Here is a 23679-nt window from a genome sequence, read left to right on the forward strand (position 1 = left end):
ACTTCCCTGGGCAGTCAGTTCCAAATCACTGTTCCAAGGGTTTTTTCACTTTTTCCATGAAGTTCTAACAACCCCCCTGGCAAATCACAGAATCACAGAATGGCCAGGGTTGGAAGGGACCTCAAGGATCATGAAGCTCCAGACCCCCTGCCACATGCAGGGCCACCAACCTCCCCATTTAATACCAGACCAGGCTGCCCAGGGCCCCATCCAACCCATCCTTGAACACCTCCAGGGACGGGGCATCCACAGCCTCTCTGGACAGCCTGTTCCAGCACCTCACCATTCTCGCTGTAAAGAACATCCCCCTGACATCCAATCTAAATCTTCCCTCCTTCAACTTAAAACCATTTCCTCTTGTCCTCCTGTTATCTACCCTTTCAAAGAGTTGACCCTCATCCTGTTTATAAAAACTTGAGGCCATTTTCTCAGGTCCTAACACTTGTCAGTAGAGAAAAAAGACAGAACTCCTTTCAAGTTCCTGTAGAGAGCATAGGTGTCTCCACTCAGCCTCCTGTCCTTCAGACTAAATAAGCCCAGTTCCTTCAGTCAGTCTTCAGTATGTCTTCTTCTCTATTCCCTCCACCAGCTCCACTGCTCTTCTCTGAGCATATGCCAGCAACTCAATATTTTTCTTGTAGTGAGGGGCCCAAAACTGAACAGAGTATTTGAAGTGTGGTCTTTCCTGTGCCAAGTTCAGCAGGAGAGCCACTTCCTTAGTTCTGCTGGCCACACTGTTTCTGACACAAACTAGGATGTCATTGGCCTCCTTGGCCACACCGCTGGCTCATGTTCCATACCACTGCCTGATGTTCAGCCGGCTGTCAACAAGCATCCCTAGGTTTTTCTCTGTTGAGAAATTTTCCTGCCACTCTTCCCCATATCTGTCCTGCTTCACGGTGGTGGTGCGGCTCGAGTGGAGGACACAGCATACTGTCTTATTGACTGCCATACAAATCCATGCTCCTGAGAGACAGATCTCCCATCCCTGTGCTACATTAATTCGTACCATCCTATCAACAATTACACATCTGACTGCACCTAAACATACAGCCCTGGCCCAAGGAGTTTCCTAATTTTAAGCAGTCAACATTCAACTTGGAAAATCTGCCATAGCCAGGATTTTCCTTTTGTCTGCATATGTTCTGAATGATTTCTACTTGCAATAGCTGCATTACTTCCTCTTCTTGATCTGATCACAGCAGACCACCAAAAGAAAAAAAAATAAAAAAAAAAGCACTCAATTAAGAACCAAGCAGCAATCATGAGTTCACTCTCAGCTCCTCATCTTACCACTCATCCTTTGTACATCACAGCTCTGAATGTTGAGCAATAGCTCAGACTCTGCTCTAAGGGGCAAACAGGCTGTTTACAGAGATAAGAGAGATTGCACAACCATAACCACGATTCAGCTCTACAGATCAAGAAACTTCAATATCAATGCTAACTAACTACTTTTGATTCTAACTGGGATAAAATGAGGCAAAATGAATGTCATTTGTAGCTGCTAGGCCATACTTCCTTTCCTAAGAGAGAATAAGCACCAGAAGCTAGCAAATTAATCTTACAGTCTTATTAGAAACCAAACATCAAAGCATTTTAAAAGCACATTCAATAATATGAATTAAGCATAAATTAGGACTGTATTTAATTCTTGCTAACAACAACAGAAAAGTGGGTTATTACCTTCCATTCTATTTCACTTCATTTGTACATTAATAAGAGTAACTAATTCCTTATGCTACTTTTAAACTTTGTTGGAATTCAATTTTAAAAGTCTGGGTTTTGTGTTGCCTTGTTTTTACAGAAAATTCCATCTTTGCTGGAAAATTATCATTTCTACCTGGGAACCAAAAAAAATTAATTTTAAGGTTTTAAAACTATATCAGCAGTTTCAGTTTTCTACAAAAGGGTGTATTTTTCACAGAGAAGACATTTAATGAAATCATTTAATCTCTTTATATTGAAATACTCATTTTCGCTGCAGGAAAATTTAACCTTCTCCCAACAGCCCAAGCAAGTTCTGTCTCTACGTCAGAATCATGACTTCAAATACCATATTTTTTACATATGCTAAATCTATATGTTTCAGGTTACCTCAATTCCCAAGATTCACCTCATTTATGATTCAAGTTTAACGCTGCAGCATGACATTTTATCTGTATCACGTTACTATACTTTGCTATTATTTTCCTCTTCATTTTCCTCTTCTTCTAATACAAATTACTAGATGATGAAAACATTATAATGGTACTTTTTTCCCTTAGAGACCTCCCTTCCAAATACTGAACAATTTTAACTTCACTTATCCTATACCTTTTGACAAGATCATAACCCATGCTGGTGTGGCTGTAGGTCAATGAATTTTGTTATTACTGTTGCATTTTCTGAAGTCCAAGGGAATAAGATAACAGGATCAGAAGTCATGTCTGGCTCTCCTACATAACACTGTCAGTGCAGAAATATCCCTCCTTGTGCTCCCTCCACCACACCATATGCGTTCAACACTGTGAGGGTCAGCCTGCTCCTAGAATTTGGTTGGGAAAGGAGCTGAAAGGGACAGAAGAGGAAGGATATATTATGTGAAAGTAATGACAATTCTACATCTGACGTAAGCACTCCTCTCCAGAGCATCCCAAAAAACATCCCAAAGAAGGACATGATGGGCTGCACAAAGGACAAGCATATCTATCACAAAATTCAAAGGAGGAATGAAAACTATAGAAACCTTTTCATGAAGGATGCATCTGCACTTTAAACAAGGGTTTACAGCAGGAATACTCAAACTAGTTTATATCTAGTCCATTAGGATAACTCATTTATCCAGCTCTTAGCAGTCCTTCTTGTGGAGCAAGTTCAAGGTTACAAGTGAGAGGACACCCTTGTCCTATAAGCAGGAGAGGCAACTGACTCCACAGCTAAAACTGAACAAACCTTTGGAACAAATATTACCAAGTTTTTCTGAGACAAACACGCTTTCATTAAATATTTGAACTCAAACTACCAAGGAAATCTTAAATGTGAGCAATTAGAACGTAAAAAGTAATTTGCTTTAATAAAATTTTCATGAAAACATTTATCATATATACTCGCTGCTTGCAAGTGAAGATCATACTGTTGCTCACTGTAGCACTGCTCCTATGCTACAACTCATGTATTGATATGAAGTACCAGCAATTAAAGCTGATGAAGTATTTTTAGTGAAACCAGAATTCTTACAACATAGTTTGTCCTTCATCTTTCTTACAGAGTCATTGAAGACCCAAATATCTTTCTTTAGAATAGTACTTAATACAAAATAAAAACACTAAAATACATTGGAAGGAGAAAGTCTATATGAAAGAAATTTAAAATATTCCCCTTTTATCCTTAAGTCATTAAATACACATCTTTGATAGTAAAAAACGTCCTTTACTACTATGAAATCAAAAGCAGTATTTGTTGGTTTCAGTTTTTTCAGGTGTTACTTATCCACATACTCTGAGCAAATTTCATTCAAATATGAAGATCTGGCTGTACTGAATCAGTATCCATCACTCTATCACTGATAAAGGAGAAAAACTGTACTTAGTACCTTACATTTCAGTACTTGCACGTATGCATAGGAAATAGAAATAAACCAGGAAAACGGGCTAAAACTTCTGGAGTTTAAAACAGAGATCTCTATTAAAATGCTATTTGAGACAGAATATCCCATGCTATTGTTAATAAGTCAGCCTGTGAGTCACACTGGGTTGTTCTGGTTCCAGCTTAGAACAAACAACAATTTTATTTCTTCTTCCGTCACTGAAACATCCACGCAAATTTTACTGGCGGGCTCCTTCAGCTGCTGAGCCATTCTCCAGCTGAGACAGCCACCTACACAAGTTCTGGATTCAGGCAAATAAATTTAACCACTTAGAAAATTTTGAGTATAATGACTTTCTCATTTAATTTCCTTTCTTGAAGCAGATGTTCCATTTTTCCATGAATCTGTATTTTTGTTATAACAAACACAAGCTTCATTTTATGACACTTATGTATAGGAATTCAAGCCATGCTTTGATCAGATTCTTAAAATAGTCTTTTTCTCCCCCCCTTTCCCTTCTAGTTGGGGCCAGGCAATGTGCTAAGCATTTCCTTCTGGAAGGAAATCTCCAACAAGTTTCCTCTTTATTTTTAGGCTATGCAGAAAACCAGATGTTTATTTAATTAAATCCACTCTCATACATCGCATTCATAGAGTTTTCGTAGTTGTTGTTTGGATTCATTCAAAACATTGCTAGTTTTTATGTATGCTCTGGAATTCTGACCATTTCAAGGATTAAACATATTTCATGCTTGCAAAGGATGTGCCTATTAAGACCAGTTTTGCCAGATTGGGCACCCTGTGGCTGCCATATGATAACATCGAACCTGATCAGCTCAACTACAGTAAATATCACATAACTGTTCTGAAAACAGATCTTAAGACAATGGCATTCTTTCAGAGTTCAAACACAAGTGAAATTCTAAAATTAAATCTAGGGAAGAAAATCAATGCTGGAAGGAAATTACTATGTTACAGTTCACAGAACACATTCTGAGATGAGAAAGAATAAGTCTGTGTTTCGCATGCTTCTGTCCATATCACTACCTTTGCTCATTAATGTATATCTAACAGAAAACATATTTACTACTGTAAGTCTTCTTAACGAGCGAGAAAATGCTTAATGCAGGAAAGTGAATTTGCTTTTCAGGGTTAGAGGTTTGAGAATAGTTCTTAATCAATTTACATAACTAATAATGCCCTGAATTGATCATATTTATAATATAAAACTTTACAACGGGTGTGCTTATTAGGATGTATTTGACATAAACATAACACTCAAGGCACCAAAAGCAAGTAGAACTTAATTGTTACAGTAGAAGACCTAACTGAAAATCTGACAACAGAAGGAAGAAAATCAGTGATAGGCAATACAGACTTAACAAGCTTGCCTCATCTTAGAATATTAGTAACATAAGCACTTAACCTGCCAGTTAGCTTGCTGTTGCCTCCTCCATGATGTTATCATAAAAGTGACATGCATTTTAATGTTTACATGTAATCTTTTTAAGATATAGCTGATGGCAGCATGGTCAAGCTAATTGCAAAGGAGAAACTTATTTTTACGATGTCTAAACAAGCAGCTGTTAAGATATTTACTACTTTCACATAAGATGTCTCTCTCAATCATAATAACACTTAAAGCTTTATTTTATTTACATCCGTCTTAAAAATCCTGTGAACAATATCCTGGCATGAGTGCATATTCCATGTCATTTATTGTTCATCTTTAATGGATTGTTTTGTTCTGAGACTGAGTGCTATAAACTAAACGCAGTTACACAGAAAGGCTTGACTGAATAGAGACCAACAATTACAGAGCTGTTGTACTTGCTAGGATCCCTCTTCTCATAGCACAGTGAATTTTCATGGAATGTGTTACAGTGCCAGTCTCAAGCAAGACTATCATACTCTAAGGTCTGGGATGAGAAGATTTTTCTGCCCCAAATTATACCTACCCTAATTACAGCAATGGAAGAGCTACCTTTGAAAACATTGCCACACATGAAAAGGAAAAATAGGAAATTTTTAGATAAATAGGAAATTTCAAAGCAGAGATGAGCTCAAAGGTACTATACAAACTTTGTTGCCACTGCAAAAACACTGTAACGCATCATAGACCCAGTCTTAGCCACAGCCAACAGCCGGGAGATAACAATGCTATGTATAGACTGTTTTTCCTCTCTTCCATTTTACTTATTAGTATGAATGTTTACTTGAAAGCTGCCTATTCTTGTCAACATTTTTGTTGTCACACTTCCTGTGGAACTCTCTCAGCTAAAGTTCAAGCAGATCCACCTCAAAGCTTTCTCTGATTCAAGGTCCCATGTGAGCCTCTAAGCCTTTCTTTTCTCTGTACTGTATGAAGGCCATTTCCCACTTCATAGCTAAAAGATTAGATTTCAGTCTACCAGTCTAGCATTCAAAAAATACATTTTTCTTTCTATCTTTTCCAGACACTAAATATTACAGAGAGCAAAGAATCATTGCCTATATGTATCAAGATTAGCACAAGATTTGAGGGGACAGCTTTTGAGATAGCACTCATGTCTACTTCTACAGTGAGAAGCACATGAACCTCTCACTATTAAGGACTGTCAGCTTTCAAACTGGTCATCAATCTTGCCAGCAGTTAAGATGTTGGATCTTGGCAGGTAGCCAACGTGGGTGATTAACTGAATCACAGTCTATTATCAGACTGGATAGAGGTACAGAGGTATTAAGATGAGAAGTTAACTCACTGGACTAAATGTGGATGCCAATCAGTGAAGTTCTACACAGCAATGCTCAATCACGGACAAAACAATTTGCAGTGTAGAGCCAAAAATAAAAGCTGTCATTTAATAGAAGTGAGGAACTCACCATATCCTTAGGATGATAAAACTTGTGCAATACATGCCTGTTGAAAACTGATATGTCTCCCTCAATGCAAAGCAACACATTTTGTGACATTACCTCCCATCCTTCAACATGAGACTGCCATTCTTCCAAAAACTCTAATTTCTCCATTTGTCTCTTGGCTTCATTTATGTTGGAACAGACAGCTTTCATAGCCTGGAGGGCTTCCATTAATGCTGCATAGTCACTGTGCTTCCTTGGAGTCCGCTTCAGTAACTCCTATTATGACATTAGAAGAAAAAAAGAACTTGTCTTTGATCTCTAAGTGAACATTACAGGAGGCTTAAATTGACCAGGATACAAAATCAAATCATAGACAGACTTCTTTCACTATTTGCAAAAGTAATAAGCCCTCCTGCATTTTGTCCTGGTAGGAAACTAAAACACAGAGAAATAAATTACTAGTAATAAAACTAAATCACTACTTAGGAAAAAGCTTCTATTTCTGCTACTTTTCTCACCTCAAAGTTTCTGCATGTGGACATTTGTTGTTGTTTTTAAATAGCGTGGGATGGCATTGTTCAACAACAAAGATAACAATTCTGCATTAAAATGCTAGTTTACCGAGTTGAAATTAACACCTGCTTTTCCTGCAACTCAGAACAAAAAAAAACCAAACAGCTTCTTTATCTCCACTCCATTGTTTAATCTACTGTAACACAAGGGAGCAGTGAACAATAGTTTAGGTGACTCACCAATTTTGTATGGCTACTGGCAATAGCAGCCATTCTGAAAAACAAAAGTGGAGTTGCCTGTATTCATTGAAGATTTCCTATCTCAAACTACCAACTCCCCTTTTACAGCTCTGCAAAGGGCTGCCTTCAGTGCACATTCTGACAGAGGGTTGGGTACGTTCTTTCAGAAGTTTTAGCAAGTAGCTTAACAGTGCCACCAGCACACTCTAAATTTATTTTACATAAATATATTCATTTCAGTGTGCCTCTAGTGCGATTCATTAGCCAATTTCCCTGTTTTGTCTGTAGAACCTCCACTGAAAAAAATATATATATAATTTTAAAATAAGCCAAGGGAACTGTAAAACCACAGTTTTACAGTTATCTGAGTTAACTATCAAACTATCTGAGATGACTTAAACTTCCCTGTAATTGTATTAACTTGTTTTAAAAAAAAATCTTTATTTTACCGTATTTACTTTTAATCTTTTATGTTAGAGCAATGAAATGCATATGCCTTCTATGTGGCAATGTTTGAGATCTAAACTAATATGGACTGAAAAAATATAGCCTAATAATCACAACTAACACAGAATCCACTCTTGTTTCTCTCATAGTTTGAAATAATAAACAACGTTAATCTCAAATTTGTTAAGCATAAATGTGTTTAAATACTTACTTTCCTAAAGATCATACTATCTTATTTCCTAGCATTAGAAAACTGCAGTAGCTCAGAGACTTGAATATTTAATGCCTATCAGCACATTTAACAGTTTTCTTTACATTTTAAGCCATAACAGTAAGGTAAGCATGCAAACACATTAAAAATATATCACACAACATCTTATTGCTATTCTGAAGTGTTTCTTTAATATCATTTTCATATATATTTTTAATTTACAATTTTAAGATGGTAAATTAGATTTAGCAAAGTATGTTGGTAACAAACTCTATTACCCCAAGCATTTCTAGCAAAGATTTGGTCAAACCCAGCTGAAATCAGTCTCATTAAACTCACTTGAATGCCTCACTTCCATTCAACAATGAAGAGCCAACTTCACTGCTACATTTACAGGAAAGCTAATAATCTTCATTGAGCCAAACTCCATCCTTTTAATACTAATATCAGAAGTCTTGGCATTAGCTTTAATTAACACAAGTCTGGGTACAATATCTAATGGAGATTATTCACTCTGAAGGGAGATAGTTTCCACTGTTTCACTGAAATACACTTGGCAACCAGCTTCAAATGGAGAGTATGAAATTGAGGATAAAAAAAAACTCAGAAGTACCTTCAAAAGAAGAGGATACTTGCATATTCTCTGTATTGGTGTTACAAGATATCCCTCCAATGGTACATCTGTGTTCTTACGTCCTCCAAGGAGCATGCAATTCTAGAGTGCAAACAGTTTCACAAATTAAAAAATCCTGATAACATTACAGTTTCTCAAAGGATCAGTTACACTAAAGTTCAAGAGATGAATCTGCAATAGGTTTTAATCTCCATTAAACATCAAGTTTCTATAACATAGGCAGTTGCTGTTAAAATTTACAAAAACGAAGATAAGAGCATGTGCACACAGGAATAGCTAACCTACATATAAATCAAGTATGTGATGAAAGAGATTTGCAAGACTATCACAAGAACAGAATTGAACACATGTACAGACAGGTACATAGACTTCCATGGCAAGGAAGCTGCAGTGGTGTCATGCAGTAATCATTATGCAGGGAACCCTCATTATCTTCATCTAATCCAATTAAGAGTGGCAATTTATGTAAACACAATAAGAGGCAATAAATAAAATGCTAATATCCTTTCACATGTCAATAACAACAACATAGAATTCAAAGTGATCATTATAGATGCTATTTGAGGTAGAAAGCAGTATGAAAAATGGTTTGATGGATTTCAATACGGTATCCTGATACAATAAAGGTCTACTGTTTCAATGTTTTTTTTTACTTAAACATGATGGGCACTGAATAAAATATCCGTAGTCATGGGCTAAGAAATCTGTGACTTTTGACAACTTCCAACACAGGAGCAAAGAATACTTGAAATACTGCATGGAAGCGCCCATGAAAACGCAGCTGAGAGAGAGAAAAAAGAATTAGGGCAATCTGAGACAACCAAGTCTACAGGGGACATCACAACAAATAGTTGAAATTGCTGTAATCAAACTGCAAGCATAAAGATCTACAGTAAAAATGAAAATTATTTTATCAAGATACCAGAAGGAATTGACATGAGATCAACTATGGCTTCAAAGAGCAAGGTGTCTAACATGAAAGCACTAAACAAATACACAAATACACTTAAAACACAGATGATATTTTGATACAAACCACAAATCTGGATGCAGATCCATTGTTGGAACAGAGGTTACACAACTGGGTGACTGCTCCACTCAGTGTCTAACTCACAATGCGACTGCCCAACAACCAGTACTGCTATGGGGATCTGTACATCCATGCCTAAGGCTCTGCTTTGTATCCCTGGTCAATCATTTTCTGCCTTATCCTAAAGGCTGCTTTATCCTAAGGTACATGACTTAATCTACCAATCAAAAAAGACTGACCAACATGTTCAAAATAATGTGAACTACAGGTTTATATAATGTCTGTCTTTATATTTAAAGGCACAGAAGTCTGGTTTTAACTCCAAGTTATTTGTAGATAATCACACCTCTTAAGACCTGTACTGTTCTGTCTGGCTAGAAGGACTCAATTTTACTTTCAAACTGAATAGTCAGAGATTCTGTTCTTTGGGTTAGATTGTTGTTGCCTATTCTACAGGTGCATCCCAAATCTAGGAGGAATGATAAACTGCTGTAAAAGCCTTAAGCATGCCCCCAGGAATACATTACACTAACACATGAACTGCCACAATTGCACACTTGGCTTTCTTTATTTCAAAACAAGCTCTTTGCAATCTTTCTCCAAGTCATTTTGGTTTTTGTCTCTTTAGTCAGCATTCATACCTTCTTAAGTTCAGTCATGCTGCTGCCAAAAAAAAGAATTATATGTGCGCAGCTCCTCAAGTTGAGGAATATTGTGTCATTCTCTGAGGAAATATAATAACTCTGAAGCTGTTTGTTTGTTGTTGCTGGTTTTTACTCTGAATGGAACACTATAGAATAAGAGACAGCAAAAAAGGCAGCTGGTGCTTCAAGATACCCTGTGCATTCTTACAATAACAAAATTCCCTGGCTGTAAGTTAATGCAGATAGGAGAGGAGTCAGACCCAGTACCTTTCCCAAATTTACTAAGTTGCTCTAGGACAATTTCACCAAGAACTGTGACAAGAAACAGCAGCAGTGAAAGCCTACAGTGTACTAAAAATTAATAAATAAATATTGTGATGTTTTAAACCACATCTGTGAAGCTTTGTTGACAGTGACATTTGCTCAAGTTCACTCATAGTCCCAAAACACAGTAATTGGATTTGATCACTCTGAATTTCAGTATCTTATCCGCAGGCACCTCTCCAAGTGCATAAGTTCCAACACAGAAGGCCATGCACTTCAAAGCTGACCTTGTTATCACAGGATGCAACAAAGGATAATGCAAAGTCATCCCACACTGAAATCTTATTTTAACAAATAATGTCAACAACTAGGAAATTCAGTATTTATATGGAAACTGTTTTTGCTGTGGAAAAATAATGAGGTCTGTCATACTCAACATTTTAAAATTCATCTTTTATTGTTTTGTAAAGTCGAAGACTAAATGTGTAGCAGGTTTCTGGTTTTGTTTGTTTGTCTTTTAACATTTGATTAAGCCTGTGTCTACAATCAGGATGACTACTCTATGAACCATAAGAAAACATTTTGCTGTTCAGCATAGCCTTGGTTACAGTACCAGAATGTATTCATCAAAAGTTCTGCATAGAGGTTCAGCTTCTTTCTCTAATTTCATTTATTTATCCTCTCTACCCTTCCTCACACAACTTGATCTATTCTTTTTCCTTTTTACAGCTGGATTTACACCCTGTTCCTTCTTGGCCAGCAAAATCAAGGCTTAAAGCCTAATGCTGTGTTATGCATGGATCCAAGGGCAGCTGATGTACACAGTCCCCTTTTCTGAAAACATCACCCCCAGTTGAAACTACCCGCTGACCACTTGAAGGTACTACATAGTTTTTACATGGTGGAGACAATAAAACTAGAAATTCACTGCCAAATTAAAAAAAAAAAAAAACCTGTTAGAACATCAATTGAAAGTTTATTTACCAGAAGAAATGTCCGCACTGTTCTTATTTTGTTGAGGTCAAGCAGAACTTTCTGTGCCTTCTCATGGTTACTGCAGTATTCATCATAGATACGAAATTTCTCTTTCTACAGAAACAAAGAAATTTTTCTTCAGTTACCGTTTTGATCATTTTATTAATAAATAAAACACGGAAATCACAGTTTTGAAAGCTGGTTAACTAACGCAATCTTTGTTTTGGAAGGTTATCAATTTCTCCTACATTTACTATTTGAGTTCTAGCCTTTCTTGTCCTTTTAATTTCTGCTTTTAATTAGAATAGTGAACAATTTGGAAGCAGCTCTTGGGAATTGCCTGAAAAATTTCAGAATTTGGATAATCTGCAAAACACAGGATAGAAAAGAAACAACACACTACAACCACCAACGAAGAAGCACCAAAGAAAATGCACAATCAGTATCTTAATTGTTGGCATTGTTACCTATTTTGATTGCAAACATCTATTTGAAAATGTCAGCCATGCTGCCATCGAGTCAAAAACTGATGTTACTCAATTTCCATGAACCAGTAATAATTTTCTCCTCTCACAGTGAATAAACAAAGATTTAGCAAATAAATGGGACTCTAAGCAAAGATAACAATGACATCTACACTTCTCATTAGGTCTGGGACAGAAAGTAAACTAACTTGCTTTAATTTTACATAGCTTTGCAACATTGACATCCTTGTTTTAAACCAACAAGAAAAATAATATGCAAAGAAAACTACTACTGAAGAACTTACAAACATTGTGGAGGTACCAGAGTTATAAGAAATAAAATATCTTCACAGCTAAGAACTATGGAAATATCTACCCAGCAGAAGCAATTCTTCACTAATTATTCATATTTTTTTCCCTAGAATCTAAGGGCAACGTAAGTAAAGTCTATCACACTTTATCTTTTTCATATTCCCCTTTTCCTAGTACCTCCATTGCACATGCTGGCAGCAGCAAGCTACCCCCACACCACAGGGCTTGGTATGTCAGTTTGGGCTGAGATCCCTTCCAAAAAAACCCATCACCCCATGTGAATTTATACCAAACGGAGCTCTGGTGAAAGAGACAGCCCTTGGGATCCACAGGTGCCATTGGCTCCTCACTCTATAACCAGTTACAGTGCCAAGGGACACAGCAGTGCTCCTGCAGCCCACCAGAAGACACCACTGCTGCAGCACAGCGCTCTGTCTTTTCCCACAGCCTCATGTGCCAGTGCCCCAGCCACCACTCTGCTCTTGGGTAGTCTCTCATCCAGCAGGCCACAGGCAAGTACTAGACCTCTGACATTACATTTACTACTAAAAAGCAGTTGTATGTTTCTGTTAGGCAAAAAACTTAAAGCCCTGCTCTGTTTTCAACTACACTTTTGACTCTTCAAACTTAAGATGAGGGTCCTGAAGATGAGTTCATGTGAAAACTCTGGCAGCAGATATAAACGTAGACATTTGCTTGGTACGGGTTTAACATTTACCTCTCTCAACTGATTTTTCCTCTTCATTAAAAAAAAAAATAAAAATAAAAAAAAAATAAAAAAATAAAAAGTATTTTACAAAAATAAAAAATTCATAGCTGCAAAAGACATCACTGCTACTTTGCTGAATATAAAAAATGAACAACAAACTGCCCATTTTATGTTCCTCTTTCATTTCTCCACCCCCCTCCTTTTCTGAGGGATGACAGTAACCAAGAGATGACCTCAAAGTACTCAACATTATGCAACCAGGTCATATTTTTTCCTCATCATTACATTAATTAATAAAAATGGTCAGAAAAGGAAAAAAAGTGAAAGAAAGTTATAGTAGAAGACAGCATACGTAATGAAGAAAGCAAGTTCCAACTTCATGGTGTGCGCTGGGTTCTGGCTGCAAACACTCCTCTACGAGGGACAGGAAGTTCTTGTGAACTGCAAGAATATCTTCAATATTTGAAAACAACATCTGCAAAAGAATAAAACACAGATAAATAAAACAACTGATACAAAATAAAACACACATGCAATTAGGAGACTAACCTTAACTGTCTCTTCCGTGACATTTTTATCCACTTTGGCTGCAGCACATTGGATCATTCGGTGAAGGAATGCCTGCATGAAGTAAGACAAAGAAGGAAGCAGTTATTTCAAGAACACTCAAATATCGGTTGGCATTTTATGCTTACAAATTATTTCCTAAATTTCTTACATTTTGGATATAGAGTTACATTAGAGTATTATTCTGAATCTGAAATAAGTATTTTATTTCTAAAACATTCAGGAACTCTGTTATCCTAAACATGATTAAAAGACTAGCTCAGTAGAGTATAAGAAGAGTTAAGCAGTGAAATACTAATGAAGCTGAGAAACAGAACATGAAGTACATGTTCTCTGAAGTACAATTTCCACCCTGCATTCATGTAACAATCAAGCAAGAGCAAAATGAGTCATTTTCAAAATCTAGTTCTAGCACTTCACAGATATACCACAGGAAAAGCCAAAATAAGCCTTTAGTTTCTAAATTAAAATTAATCTGGAGACACTATTGTGAAGTGCAGCATTTACCATAGTAACCACAAGTAAGATTTCTGCTGTATTAATAATCAAACCTATTGTAAAGTCGATTGGTTTTAACAATTCATTAAGCAAAACCAGGTGCAGCTGACTGTAAGCATACATTTCCTCCTTCCCAAGAATATCATCTTTGGGGATCAAGTAAGTAGTAAATAATATCACTAGCAAAATAACAAGAGTGTTTTCTATTTCACATTCAGGAACTGGAAACAAGAAGAGATGTACAGTCATTCCAAAATAAATAAATCGTATTTCAGATACAAAGGCTATCATTTTTTACAAACTCATTCTATTGCAAAGAGTTCAGTACATTCTGAAAGTATCTATACACTGTGGATGAGGTCTTAACACTGATAATCCTTCAGAGACATGCATATTCTTTGCCCATTAAAAACTGGCACCACAAAAGCACAAATGTCATGTCTTTCATAACCGTTTAGCTCCGAGCCACTGTGCATTGTACACTGTATGAGAACTCATCTAAATTCTGGCGTGGTGCAAATTCCATAAAAGAAGCAATAAATAACCTCTGTGTGGAAGGGTAGGAGTCACAGCATCCCTATCTGCTGAAACTTAAACATTTTCATGTGCAGTGACCCTTTCTCTGGTGAGGACTGTGCAACTCTGAACATTTTTATTACTGATGAGACAAAACTAGTTATCCAGGACATAAACAAAATTAAGTTTGGACTATTGCCAGTATATTATGTTTCATACCACTTTCTACACCAATGTAGATTTTCAGCTTTTAAAAATCTTTTTCCTAACTATTAGCCCTTTCTTCCCAGTGTTTCACTGATATTTTGAAAAGCCATTAATTCATTTGCAACACTGTTGGTGGACAACAGCCTTTTATATCCTTCCATGCTATGAATATCTGCAGGGGTTACGGCACATTTGTGTGTATTGACTGTACAGTGCAGAACCATTCCCACGCGTACTGAAAGCCCGCTAAGCTGTACGACTTGAAATTCACTTATAAAAGCTTTCACAAAACCAGTCAACAGTATTAAGTACACTTTCAAATTGAAAGGAAAAAAAAATCACAATCATGAGAACTACTTCTAAAACTGAAATCTTTCTCTGTTCACATTATTTCCCTATAGACCAAGCATACTGCTTATCAGCATTTATTTTATCCCAGAAGATCTTCATTTCCCGTGACTATGAAGGAAGGTGAGTATTCAGCTGGATAAGGGTGAAACTGAGAAACTGATCTGGGAGCTGGGGCATTAGTTTTTCCTGAGTGATTCAAGATACCAGCTAAGAGTCATGAGGTCAACAAGAGTATATATCAACTGCAATAAACAGATTCCCCACTTATCCAAGCAAAACTGTCCCAGACCTCTCATCTGCTGAGGTTATCAGAAAATGGCATCCAGGAAAATCCCAGCTCTCAGGAGCCCAGTCGGAGGTCACTGAGGAAGGGAAGCCTGAGGTGACTTTTGCCTTTTCCAGCAACTTGGCACAAATTCATGTTACGTTGCTTTTCTCATACAGCAGGAGCAGTGCAGCCACAAGGCTAGTTTTTCCTAAAGATTCGCCAGCGCTTGTTCCCATCAGTGCAGATCTACTTCCTAAAAAATGTTTAATACTACGTCCCACAAAGCACTGAATCCTTCCACCCATGAAGTACTGCAAAACCACACATGTTGCAAAGCAATTTGAACAACTGCACTTCTTCTAGAACTATGGTGAGAAAGAATTCAGGGCACAGTGGGCAGGGAGACCTCCACTGGTCTTCACCCACAGCGCCAAGCAATGTTGAAACCTCTGGGTTTTCACCACATTTCCCTGATGCCCAATGCCCTTATCAACACCCCTACTGCATGTGGAAACATCACTGGTTCCATGCACACATCATCTCCGTCCTGGGTCTTTGCTAGGAGAACAGACAGCTGTCATCAGACTGGAGGATGGATAAGTTACTGTTTTTGTTACAGTGTTAAATAACCTTACGCCCTCACAGTGACTGTGGAAAAATGTCTCTGAACACATATGAACATGCAGTGGGTCTGAGAGAGGGATGACTATTCAAAAGACCGGCATTATTTGAACATCAAGTAAGAACAGCCAAGAAGAGCTCTTCAAAAAACAGACAATGAAAAGGAAAATATACAATGATGCCCATAAACTACTAAGGAGTTGACAGCTGCTGAGCTGGCAGAAAAAAAGTTTAGAGAAAGTTTTGAAGATTTTTATGCATTAACAACCACTGAAAAGAGCACACCTAGGGAAAAAAAAAAAAAAGTATAAAGTAGAAATACCCAATTTATGACTCGCTAAAGAATCAATTAAAGTCAGAAACTCCAGTGAAATAGCACAAAACATTCTGCCATAACTCCAAGTCTGCTGCTCAACATCCAGACTCAGTACTGAACACCGCATTAAATGAAGGAGTAGAAAATAACATGAGTCACATGGACACAGTTAAGTTGTCTTAACTGGACAACTTAACTGACTGCAACTTAACTGACTGGAGCTGGAGCAATTGGAACATGCTCACCAAATAATAAAATAAAAACAGCAAAAAATCAGCTCAAACAATGTAATTTCATTTGCCATGCACACATGTCAGTAAATCATGACTCATCTGGGTTTCCTGAAACATATTACACATCTTGCTGAGGTCAATTCACGACACATCAACACATCTGTGTAGGTCTAGGCCCAACAGCAAGCATAGAAAATAAATCCCTGTGGGTTCCAGGACTCCAGACCTTTGTTAGCTCACCCTTCCTAAAACTTTCCAAGTGGATTCCAGAGTTTCCGTTAATTTACCTTCAATTTCTAGCTTTCTCAAGGAGCAGTAAAGCAGTATAGTTGACATAACACCATTTTCCAAAGTTTCATCTTTTGCTACCAGCATGCCACATAACAGCTTGCTGATATCTGCTATAGTATCTGGATTCACCCTTGCAGCACTGCAAATTGAGACTGCTGACCCATGCTCTCTTCACCAGCCAGACTCTTGCTGATTTTCTGAATTTAGAGATGGAAAAAAAAAAAAGATCCCTGTGATCTCATAAGTATTCCAAATTTTAGAGCTGTCTATGGAAAACTATTATCTTGAAAATTATTTTGATGTATTTCTGGATTAGTTACTGTACTTTTACCGTTCACACAACACTGCTGTAAGACACTAAAGGAAATACCATGATTGAAAATTCCTACAGAGACTGAAAATTCAAATCCAAAAAATTAAAAAAGAATCTGTTAATTATGCCAAAGAAGCACTAATTGGTTCGCTTGTCTGTTGATCTGCTGCCCCTTTGTGAAGCAGCGTGTCTCACACAGAACGCACAATGAGTTCCTGTTATGGGGTTCTTACTTCTCATCCTATCAAAATAAGAGTAGGGTTGTTGGGCATTTTTTGTTTTCTCTTCCCCTCCATAGCTGCTTTGTGCGCTGTTGAAAAAATGAAAAACACCACTGCTACAGTTTGTGCAAGAATCTGCCAACAGCACAGATGACTTCCCTGACATCTGGAATGAAATCAGGGAAGACAAAGACGTCTGCCTGCAGAAGATTCCCAGGGCATGAAGAGTTTTTGTCTTTTTTGACAGATAAGAAATTAAGTCCTGCAATTATGTCACAGCACCTGGATCACATAATATATACCCATTTTTCTAAGAGCAATCATCTTTTTGTCAGACTGGAAAGAAATATTCTTTTTCACTTGGAGGAAAAATTAAAGAACAAGTCACTTATTCTTTTCCCCTTTCAAATTATTAATATTGTTACAACTCTTAAATTCACACTGCCATAAAAAGCAAAACAGACTACAAAACGTATTTTTCTAATAAGGTCATTTCCTGTATACTTTGCCTTCAGGACAATGGAAGCACCCAATCTACCATCTTAAAGCCTGCTGAATAAAGCTTGCAAAATCTTTTGTACACTGAAGATGAATAAAATTTTATTTTCTATAATGTCAAAGAAACTCTAAAAGAAACCCACAAAAAGGAAAGTGCTCATATGTTATAATTTATCACAGACAAGGCTAGTTGGCTTCCACATTCTTAACGTAGCTACAGGCATGCAGGATGGTAGACAATATTTTGCTCTTTTCACAATATTCAGAATGATCCTAGGCAAAGGATGGAGCTCTACATTTGTGAAGAGAAGTGCTCAGGATTATAGCTGACTAGCCAAATGCATTTTGTTATCATGGCTAATTTAGTTCACAAACATTAAGGTAGTATCTTCCCCACCAGTTCAAGGTTTTGCACACGATAATTAATTTATGTCCCATTGCTGGTCCCATAAGCTCACCATACTGTTTTTGTTGAAGTATTTTCGTGCAATTTTAACACAAACAAACAAATAAATAAAAATAAAATAAATCAATAGAGAAGACTCCAGCAGCAGTAGCAGCTGTGGTAAATGCATTTCCCCTCCTCTTCTCATCAACCTGTGCCAGCAGCAGTGGCAACAGCTAATCAGGCTGGCTTCTGCTGCCAAACAAAAGACTCTTCTCTCTCAGTAATTCACCAGCTGAGGCACCACCTGTTTCTCCCAACTTGCCTGCAAGACTGGATGAATTGCAAGCAGCGTAGGGAGCACCAGCCAGGGTTGGAGAAATTGTTTCTCCATCCAGCACCTACAGCTACTTTCAACGCTGACTTCAGATGCTGCTGTCTGTAAAGATGTGGGAATAAATGGGCCGCATCTGCAATATTTCCCACTCCAGTGCTCATTTCCTTTCCATAACCAACCAAACTATTCCTTTCTCCATTCATACGGAGATGCCCCAAATGGGCATCAATCTGCCTGACAGAGCTGCCAAGTCTTTTTTATTTCACCAAGCGTGATTCTTAGAAATATAAATATATACCAATGCAAATGCGATCATGTTGAGGAAGGATGGATCTTCATAGCCTGTTCATAGATGGACATGCTGCCACACAATGGGGTAATCTATCTCTCATATAATTTTTAATTTTCTGCTCAAGTTCTCTAATTTCAGAAAATTTTTCCAAGAGCAAGAAAACTTTCCCCACCTTGTTCCGGAACCTTTATCACCTTCCCCACCTTTCCCTAGTAACTGTCAACATTTTTCAAGCCCTCTTCATTGCACATCTTTTTCATCCTTTCCTGCACACAGAGATTCCTAACTCATCTTCCTCTTTCAACAAGGAAATGTCCATTTAACTGACCTCTTATACCTTTAAAATCACCTCCCTAAGCCATGACTGTTCTTTTAATTTTGATTCTCTGATCCTTCAGCATTAAAGCAGATGAAAGGACAATGTCTACAGTCCAGGCCCAGTTCTCCTCAGCCAACTCAGACATCACACATCTCCACTTTCTTCCTTGTACTGAAGCAGGAAGATTTAGTGCAACATTTTACTGGACCAAATCAGAAGATATTCGCTCCCTTTTCCTTGCAGATGTCAAGAATCCTGTCTCCCATATCTATATTTCCATTTTTGAAAGCTGGTTCTATGGTTGCAGTCTCAGTACTTGCACATTCGAAGTTCAGAACATGCCTGAACTGCAGATCAGAGGCTGGATGTCAGGCTAGTTCATACATACTGCTACAGACGGAAGCTACATAAAGAAAGCTGCTTAACTAGAACTTTAGAGAAAGGCCACACTGGCATACAGGATAAACGCTGATCTGCAAGCTGAGCATGAGATAAGAGTGTAATCTTTTTTGCAAATGTTGTATACAACACATGCATTTGGTAACTGAGCCTTTATCCCAGAAAAAAAGCAAACAGCTTAGATTCCAGTCTCAGCATAAGCAACAGACTGCTGGTCTGTTGCAACAGATAGATAAACAAGAGGGGTCCATATGGATAAAGACTTCACAATTTGGCCCTGTCATTCAAACAGACCTTTATGAAGCAATAATGAGACAATAGGAAAAGAAAAAAATGTTTCCAGAATATTGTTGAAGTACAAGATTGATCTACGGTATTTTGAAGATCTCTTGATGAAGAAAAGAAACTCTACATTGAAAAACGTTCCCATGAGAGGAACTCCCTCTGATAATACATCACATAGTTCTGCTGGTACATTTTACAAAAGGAATCATATGCTGCTAATCATACAGCTGAACTTATGTTACTCAAGTGAGAATGGAAGAGAAAAGACGTCGACAAAGTTTACCTCTCATAAATGTTAACAGTTTCCTGAATTTACAGAAAATGAGGTCTTCACTGGCAGATCTCCATGACTTCAGGTGTTCATTATCAGCAAGTCAAAAAAAGCTAGAAAACTTGAGAGCAATCGCTGGTCTCAAAGTAACAGTATGTTCCCATTACATTGCCATCATAATTAGAAAAGCAGCAATACATTTGAAACCTTTACACTTCATACATCTGTTTTCTACTCCTTTTATGCTACTTATTCTATTCAATAAAAATCAACATTTTCATTTAAGTTTTAATCCCAAAATTAGTACCTTTTTTGTTTTTAGGAGAACATCTGTTCAAAATAATTCAACATTTCAAAAAATATTTTGTAAAATTGTCAAGATGAGAAATGCATTTGTCACAAATGACCCATTTTACATAATTTTCAATATTTTCTGATTCAATCATTAGAAATCTTGAAAGTGCTACAAGACAGGAAAGCCATTTTCTGCTTATCTTCTCTCTTCTCTATCTTTCCAAAGTTCATAAAGAACTTTGAAAACAAGTTTGAGCATTCTGACACAAACATAACCACCTGGATTGACAGACATAATCTTTATCACAAATTATGAGAAAGAAATCAGATTAAAAACATTTTACCTTTCAAAATCACAATTTAAAGCTTCACTCTGAATCTTCAGAAAGAAGGAGAAGAACTGACTTGACAATAATAAAAACAAGCCATTACATCTTTAATGAGTAAGGCAAGCAACTAATTAAAAAAGCAACTGTTTTATCTATAAACTGAGAGAACTTGAAACTACTGACAGGCATCATTATGGAAGCCCACCAAAACATTATTACATGCCTTGCTTTCAGCACATAACACTTCTTCTAATACAAGATTGCTGAGTCCTTAACTCTGAGATTACTTCTGCTTAATGTAGTTAGATTCTAATTAGGAATTAGACTGTGGGAGAATTTTACAACTTTGACTGACAGCACTGTATAAATAAAGTGTACTTCTCAATATTCAGTTTAGTGTCCAGCTGCAAATCTATATTGGCACACTCAGGCTAAGAAAACCATGTAGCATGAAGAGTATAGAAAGCAGTTTTCTACCTTAATTTGAATTCTTCATGAATCCTATAGCAAGGCTGTAGCATAACATTTAGAAAAAGTACATTCCTGGCTACTGGGAAAAAAAAAGCAGCTACGACCCACTTCCAGGCACAACGAAGCCTGTCTTACATCTGGCTAATTTCTATCGTTTGTCATTCTGATATATGCTGGCATGATCAAATAGTACAAAGTTCAAAGGATCACATGCAACAGTGCCTCATTTCATGCAACCACCACTTCATGAATTGCAATGCATGAACTGTGGCATTTCCAAGCCTTAGGAAGACTACAGCCTTACTTTTGAAAAACTCCTAACTGATATACACTCTGGCTTCTCCTTAAAATATAGCACACCTAGAACGCGCATCATCAAAAGACATCCAGGTCTGCACTAACTATAATGAGGCTGCTAATTAAACGTATTGTGAAACCACTTCTATTTTTGAGGCAAAATAAAGTTTTAAGAAGTATTTAAACTACTTATCATACAGATAATTTAGATGCTTTGCCTTTGATCTCATTTCAGCCAATGGTTCAGCAATATACACAGCAAGGCAGATTTATAAAACAGTTGAAAATATAAATCACAAAAGATCTTTGAAAATATTATGAATAATTCCAAACCAAAAGCAAGGCTTCACTAGTTTCAGCGAAAGATAGAGAAAACAAGAAAGCATCGTCGAGAGTGAGCTCCCAAGAAATACAAAGAAAATTAAAGTCAATCCACACCTCTACTAACTCTGCTCAGTAATGTCAATATATGCAAGTAATAATGTTGCTATTTAAAAATACCAATATTTGCATTTCTGGATTTATTCAAAATGATTTCATTAGAGATATATAAGTCTATTGACTTCACTTGTGCTATAATCTTCTGAAAATCGTGGAAAAAAAAAAAGCCTTACAGTTACATGTACAATAAACAACTCCAAGAAAACATTAACTTGCAAACTCTTCACTGACTTAAGAGGTATGGCATGAACTGTAGACTGTTCAAATTTCACTTTTGAAGAAGAGATACATCAGAACAGCCAAAGCAGCCAGAACAGACAGTACAGTGGACTTCAAGATAGCTCCTATGAGCAAAGTTGCTGAAGCACCTCTGTGAATGGGATCCTCATTTTGAAATCCAAGATTATATACTCTACTCTACTTACAATTATATACCTCCTGGGAGAAGCACAATTCTGCCTAAGCAGCAATCCTTCTTTTATACAGACAGATAGAGCAGGTAATTTGTGATAGGCCGTAATTTAATTTAGGTAAATAAAAAAAATGTAGAAATATACATGCACTCAGGTAAAATTACAGAGTTCTCACTTTTAAACTTCTTTTCGCCTTCCTTTTGTAAGACTGTTCTTAAAATTTCAGTGGAAAACTAAATATTTTTCACAAGAGAATTTAAACAGACAGCATGCTCTCTTTGCAAATAAGTCAGAAAGCAGTTTCAGCTGCAGAGTTCCTCAATCCTGCAATAAATTTAGTGACAGACTACTTTCAAAGACACTAGTAGTGACAGTGTGGAGTCTTTAAAAAAAAAAAAAAAAAAAAAAAACAACCACAGAAATTAGTATGCTTACTGATGCATAAAAGAAAAGCATATATAGAGAGAATTACATCTATTTTTGTGGTATCTCCACTGTCACGATTTTTCGTTATCGGTATCCCACACCATAACATCATGTAGTGTGCTAGCAGTTAAACAGTTAACACTCCAGTTCCGGGTCGCAGAAGAGAAGAACTACATACTCCAGAGAACTTTGCATTCACAGACAAGATAAAATCCCTGGCAAAGTCATGGGACCTGGTTCTCCTCCCTTCTGCTGTTCCCAACCAAACATCTCGCCTCAGCATTAGAGTAAAGCCTTCAGTTTTTGGACACTCTCTCATTTGATTTATTAGCTCCGATTCTAATTATACTGTATTATAGTGTGTTATCTAGTATTGTGATATCTCGTTTAGTAAATTAGTTTGATTGTCAGATGGTTGGTGCTGTTTTGTTTTAGGCCCATCTCTCCATCCTCTTCCCTTATCCCTTTTCCAGGGTGCGGATCCATCGGTCCCTCCACCCACTAGTCACGGAAGCAGGCCAAGTCAGCCCGCAAACCATTGATAATCACATAGTAGGATCTATCATCAGACTAATACAGTCCTATTGTATACAATAAAACAAAGTCCACATTTTCAATATTTGTTTAAATTAAAACCTCCTTTTATTGCTCCTACTTTTAACACTTCAGAATTTTAAATAAAACAGAATACTGTGATGAGAACGCCCCTCTATCCAAACTCAAGAATTGCCCGTTCTACAAAAACCAAGCTGAATTTCCTGCTTCCAGCAGCAGCTTATACAGCACCTGCACCTTTACCGTCTTTGTGAGATGAGAAACCCTTTCAATTTCCAGCAACAGTGGTGGAATCTTCTTGTCTATTAGTACATGAACTCTTTCCATGGCAGCACACAGCAGTGAATTCGCGTTATCTTGTAAACAAGGCAGAGCAGAACGATTATTTCCAGCTAGGCTGACCAAAGCAATTAT

The 23679-nt window shown here is 37.1% G+C and overlaps 1 protein-coding gene across 2 annotated transcripts in view; it reads right to left on the reverse strand.

The window, feature by feature from the left end:
• The window catches only part of PREX2 (phosphatidylinositol-3,4,5-trisphosphate dependent Rac exchange factor 2), a 167027-nt gene that overhangs the window by 104680 nt on the left and 38668 nt on the right, over window positions 1-23679 (reverse strand). Inside the window, exons 1-6 of one of the 2 annotated variants that reach the window (XM_042808632.1) lie at window positions 21140-21198; window positions 13401-13472; window positions 13204-13326; window positions 11376-11480; window positions 8433-8534; window positions 6524-6685 (exon numbers count right to left, since the gene is read on the reverse strand). In XM_042808632.1, coding sequence (XP_042664566.1) covers window positions 6524-6685; window positions 8433-8534; window positions 11376-11480; window positions 13204-13326; window positions 13401-13457 — 549 coding nt within the window. In that variant the 5' untranslated portion in view covers window positions 13458-13472; window positions 21140-21198. Of the gene's footprint in view, window positions 1-6523; window positions 6686-8432; window positions 8535-11375; window positions 11481-13203; window positions 13327-13400; window positions 13473-21139; window positions 21199-23679 lie in introns of those variants that run through there. The other variant, XM_042808631.1, reaches the window with a different exon arrangement.

The sequence above is a fragment of the Centrocercus urophasianus genome, unplaced genomic scaffold (genome assembly GCF_019232065.1).
Source record: "Centrocercus urophasianus isolate 14NV4802_14NV808 unplaced genomic scaffold, USGS_Curo_1.0 seq_11, whole genome shotgun sequence".
Classification (NCBI taxonomy): Eukaryota; Metazoa; Chordata; class Aves; order Galliformes; family Phasianidae; genus Centrocercus; species Centrocercus urophasianus.